Source organism: Penaeus chinensis, chromosome 31, assembly GCF_019202785.1.
Source record: "Penaeus chinensis breed Huanghai No. 1 chromosome 31, ASM1920278v2, whole genome shotgun sequence".
Taxonomy (NCBI): domain Eukaryota; kingdom Metazoa; phylum Arthropoda; class Malacostraca; order Decapoda; family Penaeidae; genus Penaeus; species Penaeus chinensis.
Window position 1 is genome coordinate 10,940,701 of NC_061849.1, and position 12,500 is coordinate 10,953,200.

A 12,500-nucleotide genomic window follows, 5' to 3' on the forward strand; every position below is an offset into this window, starting at 1 on the left:
TGCAATTATAGTGATCAATGCCATGAATCGTAAGTGTTCTTTGCAATGTTTTTTTAGCATAATTAGTGACGTGTTAATCATGTTATTACTGTTACTCTTTGTTTTTCCCATTAGAATCACTTTAGCTGAGGGTGATAATTTGTGACAATAATCAACGATAATGTTTTTTTTTTATCATATGCCAATATCACTAGTATCAAAGTAATAATTTCTTTTGTTATTATTATTGTTATCACCATCATTATCATAATTATCAGTATCATTACGATCAACATTAATATCAATGTTATTATTATCAACTCGATTAACGTTATCATATTATCATTATCGCCATCATCCTCTTCTTTATTACTCTTATTCTTATCATCATCATCATTCTCCTTATCCTCATTATCATTATGAAAATTATTACCACTGTTATTACCATCATCATTATTATTATCATTATCATTTTCATTATTATTATTACTGTTGCTGTTGTTGTTATTATTATTATTATTATCAATATTATTATTACTATTAATGCTATTATTATTATTATAATTATCATTATTATTATTGTAGCTATTAATATTATTATTTTCATTATTATTATTATTATTACTTTTATTATTATCATCGTTAATACTATCATCGGTATTATTACTAATATTGTTATCATAATTATTATTATCATTGTTATCATTATAATATATTATCATTATTTTTATTATTATTATCATAAAAGTTATCAGCATTATTATTGTATCATTATTATATATTATCATTATAATTATCAGCATTATTATTGTATCATTATTATATACTATCATAACCATCATAATCATCGTTATCATTATTTATTATCTTTATTGTTACTATTTTTATCATCACTATCATCATTACTATTACTATTATTGTTATTATTATTAGTCTGAGTATCATTATTATTATTTATAATATCATCATTATCATTATTGTCGGCAGCCAACATCACGACCCTTATTATCATTATTACTGTCAATCTTATCAATAGCAATAAAACGTTTATCATTATCATACAATATCGATAATTGCGGTGATAACTGTGATGATGATGATGATGATGATGATGATGATGATGATGAAGACGACGATAATGATGACAATGATGGTGATGACGACTGATGATGATGACTGATGATGATGATGAACACGATATTGACAGTAATGACAATTTTAGTAATCATAGCACATAAGTTAGGAATGACGACGTTGATGATGATAATGTCGATGTTAAACACAATATTGACCACAATGACAATTTTAATAATCATAGCATAAGTTAACAATGACAGCAGTGATGATAACAAGAGTAGTGATAATCGTCCTGGAAACAACAGTCACGGATAATAACTATCTTCATAATAAATATCAGATTACCGATCTTTAATCATCATCTGTCTTTATTTTCAGCATTATCTTTGAAACTTTGCTTGTCAGTCATGGTATCGTAATGGTATCATCATAATTTTAGCGCCTTTTTAAAAATCAACTTTTTTTTCTACTGCATTATCATCACAATCATTAATTAACAATAACACAGACTTAGATACACAAAAGGGGGAGAAGTAGCAAAAACACTTACACACAAACAATCCAATTTAATACAGTGGAAACCCACATAAAGTTTATCCTATGAACATCTCGCAGCTTCAAGATGTTCACAAAAGGAATTATCTTCACTTTGTTTAAGAAAGAGAGGAAATATTTCTCTCTTGCATATGTGGCAGTTAAAGGCTTTGTGTATGGTCATAAAGCACCTGTGTCATAATTTAGGCATTTGTGCAGACGGTTTATCATTCTTTGGAAAGGTGCGCAGAACATGATTTACTGTGGTGCCATTTAACATGCCTTTCATAGGGCACACATATATTGCGTTACAAGAGATGTCATGATATAACTTTTCCTGACTGTTCATTGCAAGATATTTTCTCAGGAGGAACATGTGTTAAACTCCTGTGTGTCTGTGACTTGTAAGTATATGTCTGACTATGTCTTTTTGCTTTATCCAGACTTCAGTTACATAAGAAGCAAATATCATCTAACATAGTGAACATACAAATAAAACTATGGTCATAAGCGAATGGAAATATTTCCGTTATCTAGACCACAGAGGTTATGACAAGTATTATAAGTTCTTCGAGCAGATACTTTATGGCCATACCTTACATACCAGGCCCTCACACTGGGTAAACAGTAACCACAGTCAACAAAATCAGGCTTTAACACAAGGTTACATATTGAACACACATTTTAAAGGAAGGTTCCACGCCGAGTGCACAGTGACCTCCTGTTAAGTACCAAGCTCTGACATCGATGAACAAGAGAGAGAAGTCAACCTGGCATGAGAGTCAGACGGAGTGTGCCAAGCAGTGGAACCGTGTGCACAAAGCCACAATACTTTAGACAGATAAAACACAAATATGTTTGGTCAGTTGAAGAACAACGAAAAAACAGGTGGGAATATTAGTAAACAGTAGTGATGGAAGTAGAACATTATCCTAAATACTTAAGCCGATCTAAGAACTAAAAGAGAACACAGAGACGAAGAGGGTTTTTGGACCGTTTCGACTAAGGACACTACATTTACATGATAATATCTTACAGTGAAATGGGCAGATCTAATTTTACGGTAAGAGATCGGTGACAGCGTGATATGAACCTTGTCTCGGAGAGGCAAGGAAGCGTAAGAAATAACCTCGTAAGGTAACGAATGTGCTGACGGGTTGTCGTGGGGGTGTGGTGTGCCAGTGGCTGTGATTGCTACAAAACCTACAAGTCTACAAGTGTGGCTTAGCTTTTAGTGGTGCGGGGGAAGGGGGAGGGGAGGGGAAGGGGATGAGAAGCGAAAGACTTCAAAGTTTCTCTTTCTTCTATCTTCTGAATATCTAATTAGTCTTGACTGAAGGATTCGGAACGCGTATGGGAGAGGAGGAGGGGAGGGGGGGGCGAGGGAGCGGGGATGTAGGGAGATGAATCCGTTTTTCAATCGCCCATTTCGCCAAGACGCTTCTTGGACACATTTTTTTTTTTTTTTTTTTGAAATACAAGAATTTAAAAAAATCCAAAAACCTTCTTCGACGGGTAAGAGGGCAGAACACACACTTACCATTGAGATAAGCGTTACTCTCATCGCTCATGTAATCCTCGTAGAAATCTGGATTATCGTCTGGAAAGAGGGGAGAAGAGGGGGCGTTGTTAGTATCCACGTGAGGGTTGAGCCTGAAGGGTTGAAGTGTAAGGGGCTAGGGCATTGAGGGCGCAGGGGGAAGGTGGGGAAGGGGAGGGGGAGTCGGAGGGGGAGGAGGAGGGGGAGGGGCAAGTGAGGGAGAGAGAAAGGAGGAGAGGGAGGAGGAATGGAAGGAGGGAGAGGGAGAAGGAGGAGAAGGAATAAAAAGAAAACAAAAACAAAAACGGGAAGAGGAGTAGGAGTAGGAGGAGGAAGAGGAGTTAGAGAACAGGATGGCGAAGGAGGAAAAGAATGAAGAGGAGAAAGTGGAAGAGGAGGCGATGGAGAAGGAAGAGGAAAGAGGGAAAATGAGAAGAAAGAAAGATCCGTGAGTGGAATCTATGATCGGAGAGCGAGGAATGACTGAGTGCGGGCGGGAGAGAGATAGACAGAGAGAGAAATAGACAGAGAGAGAAATAGAAAGAGAGAGAGAGAGAGAGAGAGAAAGAGAGAGAGAGAGAGAGAGAGAGAGAGAGAGAGAGAGAAGAGAGAGAGAGAGAGAGAGAGAGAGAGAGAGAGAGAGAGAGGGAGAGAGAGAGAGAGGGAGGAGAGAGAGAGGGGAGAGAGAGAGAGAGGAGAGAGAGAGAGAAGGAGAGAGAGAGAAGAGAGAGAGAGAGGAGAGAGAGAGAGGGGAGAGAGAGCGAGAGGGAGAGAGAGAGAGAGAGAGAGAGGAGAGAGAGAGGAAGGAGAGAGGAGGAGAGAAGAGAAGGGGAGGAGAGAGAGAGAGGAGAGGGAGAGAGATGAGAGAGAGAGAGGAGAGGGGGAAGAGGGGAAGTAGAGTGGGATGAGAGAGGAGGGAAAGAAGAGGAAAGGAAAGAGAGAGGGAGAGGGAGGGAGGGGGAGGAGGGAGAGGGAAGGAGGGAGAGCGAGAAAAAGGGAGGGGGGAGAGGGTGAGGGAGGGGAGAGGAGAGGAAGGAAGGAGGGATGGGAGGGAGAGAGACATGAGGGGAGGAAGAGAGGAGAAGAGGAAGGAGGAGGGGGAGGGGAGAGGAGTGGAGAGTGGGAGAGAGGGGATGAGAGAGAGAGGAGAGAGAGAGAGAGAGAGAGGAGAGATAGGGAGAGTGAAAGAGAGGAGAGTAGAGAGAGAGAGAGAAGAGAGAGGAGAGAGAGAGAGACAAAAAGGAGAGAGAGAGACGAGGAAGGAGAGAGAGAGGGGGGAGGGTGGGGGGAGAGAAAAGGGGGGAGAGAGAGAGAGAGGGGAGAGAGAGAGGCAGGGTGAGAGAGAGAGAGACTGGAGGGAGATGAGGAGAAGAGAGAGGATGAGAAAGGAGAGCAGAAAGAGAGAGGAGAGAGAGGAGAGAGGGGAAGGAGAGGGAGAAAAAGGGAGAGAGGAGAGAGAGGAGAGATTTTGAGGAGGTGAGAGAGAGGAAGAGAGAGGAGGAGAGGAGGAGGGGAGAGGCGAGGAGAGAGAGAGAGAGAGAGAGAGAAAAGAGAGGGAGAGAGAAGAGGAGAGGGAGAGAGAGGAGAGAGGGAGAGAGATGAGAAAAGGAGAGAGAGGATGGAAGGAGAGGAGTGAGATAAATAATATATATATATATATTATATATATAATTTTATATTATATATATATAATAGAGAGGGGAGAGAGGAGAGAGAGAGAGAGAGAGGAGAGAGAGAGATGAAGAGAGAGAGGAGAGAGGAGGGAAGAGAGAGAAGAGGGAGAGAGAGAAGAAGGGAGAACTGAGGAGAGGAAAATGGGGAGAGAGAGAGAATGAGTGAGGAGAGAGGGGAAAAATGAGGCGAGAGAGAATGATGAAAAGAGGAGAGTAAAGTGAGGGGAAAGAGGGGGGAAAGATAGATAAAGAGCGTTAAGAAATAAAGAAAGAGAGAGAGAGTGAGGTGAGAGAGAGGAGGAGAAGATAGAGAGAGAAATAAAAAATAAATAAGTAAGAGAGAGTGAGGCGAGAGGAAAGGGGGGAGAGATAAAGAAAGAAGAATAAGAAGATGGGATAGATAGATAGGACAGAGAATTGGAAAAACAGAAAAAAAGATAGAAGTGGCAGGGAGAGGAGAGAGGAGAGAGAGTGAGAGGAGGGAGAGAGAAAAGAGAGAGAGAGAAAGAGAGGAGAGAGGGGAGGAGAGGAGAGGAGAAAAGAAAAGGGGACGAGAGAGAGAGGAAGAGAGAGAAGGAGAGAGAAGAGAGAGAGAGTGAGATAGAGAGAGAGAGAGTAGGGGAGTGAGTGAGGAGAGAGAGAGAGAGAGAGAGAGAGGAGAGAGAGAGAGAGAGGGATTGAGAAAGAGAGAAGATAGGAGGAAGGGTGAGAGGAGAGAGAAGGAGGAAGAGAGAGGGGAGAGAGAGAGAGATAAGAGGGAGAAAAGAGGAGGGCGGTGCTGGTTTTCCCGCAAAGGCAAGGGATGGAACCGTGCTCTTATCAGGGTTCTGTTTGGCAATTAAATCTGATGTTTGACGCCCTGTAGGGAGAGTGGATGGCTGGGCGGCCCCTGTTTGCTTGATTTGTTGTACGGAAAGAGATGGGAAAGGGGGAGGGGAGGGAAGAGAGGAGAGAGAGAGGAAAAGGAGAGAGATTGGAGAGAGAGAGAGAGACGAGAGAGAGAGAATGAGAAAAGGGGGGGGGGGGGGGTTAAGGGGAGAGGGAAAGGGGGGGGGGGGAGAGGAAGGAAGTATGTGTTTTTTTTTTGTGCCCACACAACAACACACACACAAACACACCACACACACAAAACACACCCCAACACACCACACAAAACACCCCCAAACACACACACACACACAAGGCACCCCACACACAAAACCCCACCCACAACACACACAACACACACAGAAAAAGAAAAAAAAGAAAAACACAAAAAAAAAAAAATGGGGGTTTTTTTAGAGAGAGAGAGAGAGGAGAGAGAGAGAGAGAGAGGGGAGGAGAGAGAGAGAGAGGAGATGTGAGAAGAGAAGGGAGAGATGAGAGGGGGGGAGAAAAGGAGTAAAAGGAGAGAGAAAAGGAAAAAAGAGAGAGAAGAGGAGAGGGGAAAGAGAGAGAAAAGGGGAAAAGGGGGGGAGAGGACGGGGAGAGATGAGAGAGAGAGAGAGAGGAGAGAGAGAGAGGAAGAAAAGAGATAAAAGTTTGAGAGAGAGAGAGAGAATGAGAGAAGATGAGGGACGGGAAAGGAGAAAAAGGGGATGAAGAAGAAAAGGGGGGAACCAGGGGAGAAGAGAGGGGAGAGAGAGAGAGGGGGGAGGGGAGAGGAGGAGAGAGAGAGAGAAAGGGGGAGGGGGGGGGAGGGGGGAGAGAGAGAGAAGGGGGATGGAAAAGGGAGGGGAGAGAAGAGAGAGAGAGAGAGGGATTGAGAAAAGGAGAGAGAGAGAAGAGAGAGGGGAAAAAGAGGGAAGGGAGAGAGGGGAGAGAGAGTTGAGAAGAGAAAGAGAGAGAGGAGAGAAAGAGAAAGAAGAAAAGAGGAGAAAGGAAAAGGAGAGGAGGAGGGGAAAAGGAGAAAAAAAGGGGTTTTTGGGGGAGAGGGTGAGGAGAGAGAGCAGAGGGGAGAGGGGAAAAAGAGAGAGACTGCAGAGAAAAGGAAGGTCAGAGCCAGATTGAAGAGGGAGAGAAAATTAAAATACCGGGAGAGAAAACGAAGCCCGCAAAGTGAAAGGGGACAGCAATGAAGGGATCTGAAACTGGTTTGAGGGGGGCAATTAGTACATTTATGTTGTATGGAGTCCCTAAGAGATGCTCACCATTTCCTAAGCATAACCACCAAGTCCAGGGTATATATAACTAACATTCTCTCGCTACTAAAAGGGTTCAGTCACAAGTTCGAGGGAGCCAGTGTCACCCTAGAGAAAGGGGAGGAGAAGGGAGAGAGAGAGAAAGAGGGAGAGGGAGAAGGGGCGGGAGGAGAGAAAGGGGCAAGGGTGAAGAGGAGAGAGAGAGAAAGAGAGGAGAGGGAGAAAGAGGGAAGAGGAGAGAAAGGGGCAGAGGGAGAAGAGGAAAAGGGGAGAAAGAGGGGAGAGGGGGGAAGAGGGAAGAGGGAAAAAGGGGTAAAGGGGGATAGGGGGGCCCTGAGAGAGAAAGAGGGACGAGGGAGAAGGCGAAGGGAAAGGGAGGTGTTGCGGGAGGGGATGGGAAAGAATTTTTTTCGTTATAGGTCTTAAGAGCGGAGCGCGTTGGCAGACGAAACGAGCAGAGAGAGAATGGGACAGAAGAGAGAGGAGAGAGAGAGGAGAGGAGTGAGAAAGGGCGAGAGGAGGAGAAGGGGAGAGCGAGTGAGAAGAAAGAGGAGGAGGGAAAGAGAGGAGAAAGAGAGAGAGGAGAGAGAGAGGAAGAGAGAGAGAGGAGAGAGGGAGCGGAGAGAGGAGGGGGGGGAGGGGAGGGAGGAGAGGAGAGGAGAGGAGAGGAGAGGAGAGGAGAGGAAAGGAGAGAGGAGGAGAAGGGAAAAGAGAGAAAATGCACAGATGATGAAAGTGGAGAAGGGGGGGGGGGGGGGTATACCAAAAAAAGTTGGTCACCGGAAGGAAAAAGGATGTCCGTAGGATTTTAAAAGTAAAAGGGAATTTTGGGCTTTTTTGTGCTAAAATATCTTTTGGCCAAATAAGTAACGGGGGAGATTCTAGTCGCTACGTTAATTACGTATTTAAAAATAGATAGATAGATAGTATAAAGATAATAGATTGGGGGGGAAGAAAAGGAGAGGGTAGAAAAGGAGGAAAGAAGAGAAAGAGAGGAGGAAAGGAAAAAAGAACAAAAAAGGGGGAAGGGGGAAAGAGACAGAGAACAAACAAAAGAAAAACACGTCCTCCGTTTAAAGGTATATTGAAATAAGGATGGAAATTTAATAAGATTCGCGGAGCCGCTTACTTTAGGGAGGGATAATGGTCACGGACAGTATGTAATTGGGGGGGGGGGCCCCCCCCCCCCCCGTAACGCAGGGACAATTTTTTGGGGGGCTAAAGAAGAAGTGGTGGTAGAGAGGGGGGGGAGGAGGGAGGGGAGGAGGGAGGGAAGGGAGACCCGATGCTTTTCTGTGAACAACATCGTAAAGATTGTTCCATTTTGGAGAGGTGATTGAGCAGAGGTGGAGGGGAAGGGGGTGGGAGGGGGGGGGGGATAACTTTTGAAAGCGAGGGAGGGCGGAGGAGGAGGGGAGGAGGAGGAGGAGGAGGGAGAAGAGGAGGGGAGGAGGAGTGGAAGGCGGATTGGGCGGAAAGAAGAGGGGGGGCAGCTAATGGGATCCGTAAAAATGTTTTAGCTTACGGAGCAGACAGACGACAGACCGAGAGGAGAGAGAGAAGAGAGAGAGATTTGAGGAGAGTTTGAGGAGAGAGAGAGAGAGAGAGAGAGAAAGGGGGGGGGGTGGGGGAAGACCAACCCAAATAACGAGATAAACATGATGGAGGGTTTGGAAGGTGGGGGGGGGTTGGGGGTGGGGTAGTAAAAGGAGACAAAAAGAAAAGGTGAGGAAACAAGGAAGGAAGGAGAAGAAAAAGGGTGGGAAGTGAGAAGGAAAAGGGCGAAGGGGGAGGAGTGGAGGATGAGCTAAAGACGAAGGAGGAATCGGAGGAAGAGAAGGAGTATGAGAATGAGTTAGAGGAGAAGGGAGGGATGAAGGGGGGAATGGGGGGGGGAGGAGGAAGAGCAGGGAGGAGGAGGGGGGAGGGGGGAGGAGGAGGAGGAGGAGAGGAAAAAAAGGAAGAAAAAGAGAAGCGGGCAGGAAAAGGGGGGGAGGGGGAAAAGGGGTGATTCCTCCAGAGGGAAACGCCCTGAAGTCTGTGAAAAAAACCCAAAGATCTGAAGCTAACCCGTTTGCTGTGTTCGGTTTTTGGGGAAAGGGAAAAAATTTGGGTTTGATAAAGAAAGGCTGGACGAACAAAAGAGCAATGGGGAGAATGAGGAGAGAAAATACGGGGGAGAAGAGAGAGAGAGAGAGAGGAAGAGAGAGAAAAGAGAGGAGAAGAGAGAGAAGAGGAGAGAGAGAGAGAGAGAGGTGAAGAGAGAGGAAGAGAAGAGAATGAGAGAGAATGAGGAGATGGAGAGAGAGGAGAGAGGAGAGGAGGAGAGTGAGAGATAAATAAAAAAAAAAGGAAATAATGAAACAGAACGAATAAATGGAGAAAAAGTACAACAGTTAGAGAGAAAAAAAGAGAAAACGAGGAAAGAGAGAGAATTAATAAAGACAGACATATCTAAAAGGTATACGTGGGATGTGCATGCAAGCTATTCCTCTACAAATACCAAGGGGAAAATACTGCATGGTGACTGGGATGCATCTTGTCATACACAGAGCATCCGTGTCAGTATATAAACCTTAGTTGCGCATGCATGACACAAGGCAATTTAGTCATCATGCATCTCATCCCATCTCATGCACCAGTGTATTAGATTAGTATATATATTTTTTTTCTTCTAATTAAGACTTATGATAATAAATATATTAACCTTAAAATATGTATTATCATTATCGTTAGAGCTAAAATGTAGACGATGCAAAATTATAAGCTTAATATATTCCGTAATATACATGTGGTTTTGTGTACAGGTTTTGAACTGAATGTTGACGTGTGGTTGCACAGATACGCAAATGTATGTATGCGTGTAAGCGTGTATGAATGTATATCTGGATGTATGTATGTATGTATGTTATGTAAAGTTAAAGTAGTATGGTATGTATTTTGTTTTATGTAAAGTAAGGGATGTATGTATGTTATGTATGTATGTATGATGTATGTTTGGTTTGCAAAGCATGTATTGTATGATGGGATGTTTGTATGCGTTGTAGAGCGCCATGTACTACGTACGTACGTATGTTTCGAATGTATGTATGTTTTTATAAATGTTTGCTAGTGAATGTGTTAGTATATTCAAGTGTTAGTGTGTGTGTCTGTGCGTATGTGCGTGTACATGTTTCTACACCCTGGAGGCATACAATTCTTAATCTTAACATGAGAAAACGGCACTCACTTGAGAGCGAAGATAAAGAAACCTCATCACCTCGCTACCAATGTCACCACACGTAATAAACCACCATACCTCGTCCATATCCCTTGATCCTAATTCGTAAATAAACACTTTAATGGATAAATAAGCAATTAAACAGAACAATTAATAACTAAATATCCACCACAAAACGCCATAACATATCGCCATAAATGACATCAATAAATCTCTCTTTCGTCATTTTCACTCTATTCTCGTAACAAAAGAATCGACACCAGCAACAGAAAAAAAAAAAAAAAAAAAAATGAACGGTACATCAATAATAGCCCCCAATATTTCTCTCTCTCTCTCTCCCTCTCTCTCTCTCTCTCTCTCTCTCTCTTTCTCTCTCTCTCTCTCTCTCTATCCTGCCCCCCCTGCCTGCCCGCCTGCCTCTCCATCCCCCCCCTCTCTCTATCCCTTAGGGAGAGAGAGAGGAGATGAAGAGATGGAGAGAGAAAAGGAGAGAGAGGAGATGAGGAAAAAGATGAGAGAGAGGAGAGGGCAGAGAGAGAGACAGAGGAGGGATGGAGTGTACCAATGTGGAAATAAAGAGAGAGAGAGAGAGAGAGAGAAATAAATAGAATTTTATAGGCAGATATGTATAGACACGAATCCCTTCCAATAAAATGGCAGGCTCATAGTCTCGAACAAATGACTACACGAGAGAGAACACGCACTGCTTATCGAAAAAATGAAACAAATTATTCAAAAAAAAAAGAAAAAAAGAAAAATACAGCAAACGAAAAACAACAAAACTGAATATAAATAACCATCATCGGAAGAGAACATAGACTCAGCGTTGGGTTTGTGTTTCCCGGGTTGGTCCAATCCCCCCTTCCTCCCGCCTCTTCCCCAACCCCTCCCCCTCTCCCCCCCCTCTCCCCCCCCCCCCCTTCTCCCAGGCGCAGAATCCATGACGCAACCAAAGCATTTTTCCGACTCCCCCCCCCCCTATCCCCTCCTCCCACCTCCCACCCCTTTCCCTCGTCCTTGCCCTCAACATTCTCATTTTCCCCGCTTTCATTTATTGCTTTATTCACTTCATATTTCACCTCTCTGTTTATCTCCCCCCCCCCCCTCTCTCTCTCTCTCTTCTTCTCTCTCTATCTCTTCTCTCTCTCTCCTCTCTTCTTTTTCTCTCTCCCCTCTCTCTCTCTCTCTCTCTGTCTCTCTCTCTCTCTTCCCTGGCTTCCCCTGCTCTTATTCCCCTCCATCTCCGTCTTTTATTTCCTCTCTCATCCCCTGCTCTCCCCCCCCCCTCCCTCTCTCTCTCTTTCTCGCCTTTCCCCTCCTCCCTTGCTCCTCTTCTTCCCTTCCCTTTCCCCCCCCTCCCCCCCCCCCCCTACTCGTCCCCTCGCATCCTCCCACACCCGCTCCTCTCCCCTTCCTTTATCTCAGATGATTTACTCAGAAGCTTAACAGTGGATGCGAAAAGTGCATATCTCCCCCCCCCCCCCCCCCCCCCCAATCCATTCGCCAGCCCCCCCCCCCCCCTCTCATCCTACCCGCCCTCCCTCTCCCTTAGGGAATTTCTTTCCTTTCATATCTCGTTTCTTCTATCTTTTTTTTTCTTATGCCTCTTATTCATCTTCTTTCCCTATTCCTTCTTTCTTCTCTTTTTTTTCTTTTTTTTTCTTTTTTTTTTAAATTCTCCACATCATATATTTATCTTCTCTTTTCTCCCTTTTCTAATCATCCAGTTTCATTCTCTTCTTCCCACTTCACCATTTATCATCATTCCCCCATCTCCTTCCTTTCTTTTCTTGCTCACCCATCGCAATTCAAAAATAGATATATAAACTTAAAAAATATATATATAAATAGAAAAACGGAGCAACAAAGAATGTAGAAATAACAAAAACGTAACAAGAGAAAGAAAGAACGAAATCAAGAGAAAAAAGCAAACAAACAAACAAACAAAAATGCAAGCCAAAACCCAAATCAACACAGTAATATATGAATATAAATCAGAACAATGTGGGCAACGATCACTACAAACTCCCATGTGCAAATCGATATTGCATTTAGTGGCGTTAATTCGCTAATCTCTAAACCTGATATATCGCGAGTGTAATATAGATTTTAACTTGTCTATAATGTCAACATGTCAGCATTTCCATACATCATCGTTTGTTTGAAGGGGAGAGGGGGAGGAGGGAGAGAGAGAGAGAGAGAGAGAGAGAGAGAGAGAGAGAGAGAGAGGTAGAGAGAGAGAGAGAGAGAGAGAGAGAGAGAGAGAGAGAGAGAGGAAGGGAGGGAAGGAGGGAGGGAGAGAGAGATAGAGAGAGGGATGGGGGGAAGGAGGGAGGGAGGGAGGGAGAGAGAGGGAG

At 43.9% G+C, this 12,500-nt stretch overlaps 1 protein-coding gene across 1 annotated transcript in view; it reads right to left on the minus strand.

Moving 5' to 3' along the window:
• LOC125041701 (disintegrin and metalloproteinase domain-containing protein 11-like) overlaps positions 1–3,187 on the minus strand; it is a 215,660-nt gene extending 212,473 nt beyond the window's left edge. Inside the window, exon 1 of the mRNA XM_047636899.1 lies at positions 3,131–3,187. Within this exon, the coding sequence (XP_047492855.1) occupies positions 3,131–3,161 (31 nt within the window). The 5' untranslated portion in view covers positions 3,162–3,187. The remainder of the gene's footprint in view (positions 1–3,130) is intronic.
• Between the last annotated feature and the right edge of the window lie 9,313 nt (positions 3,188–12,500).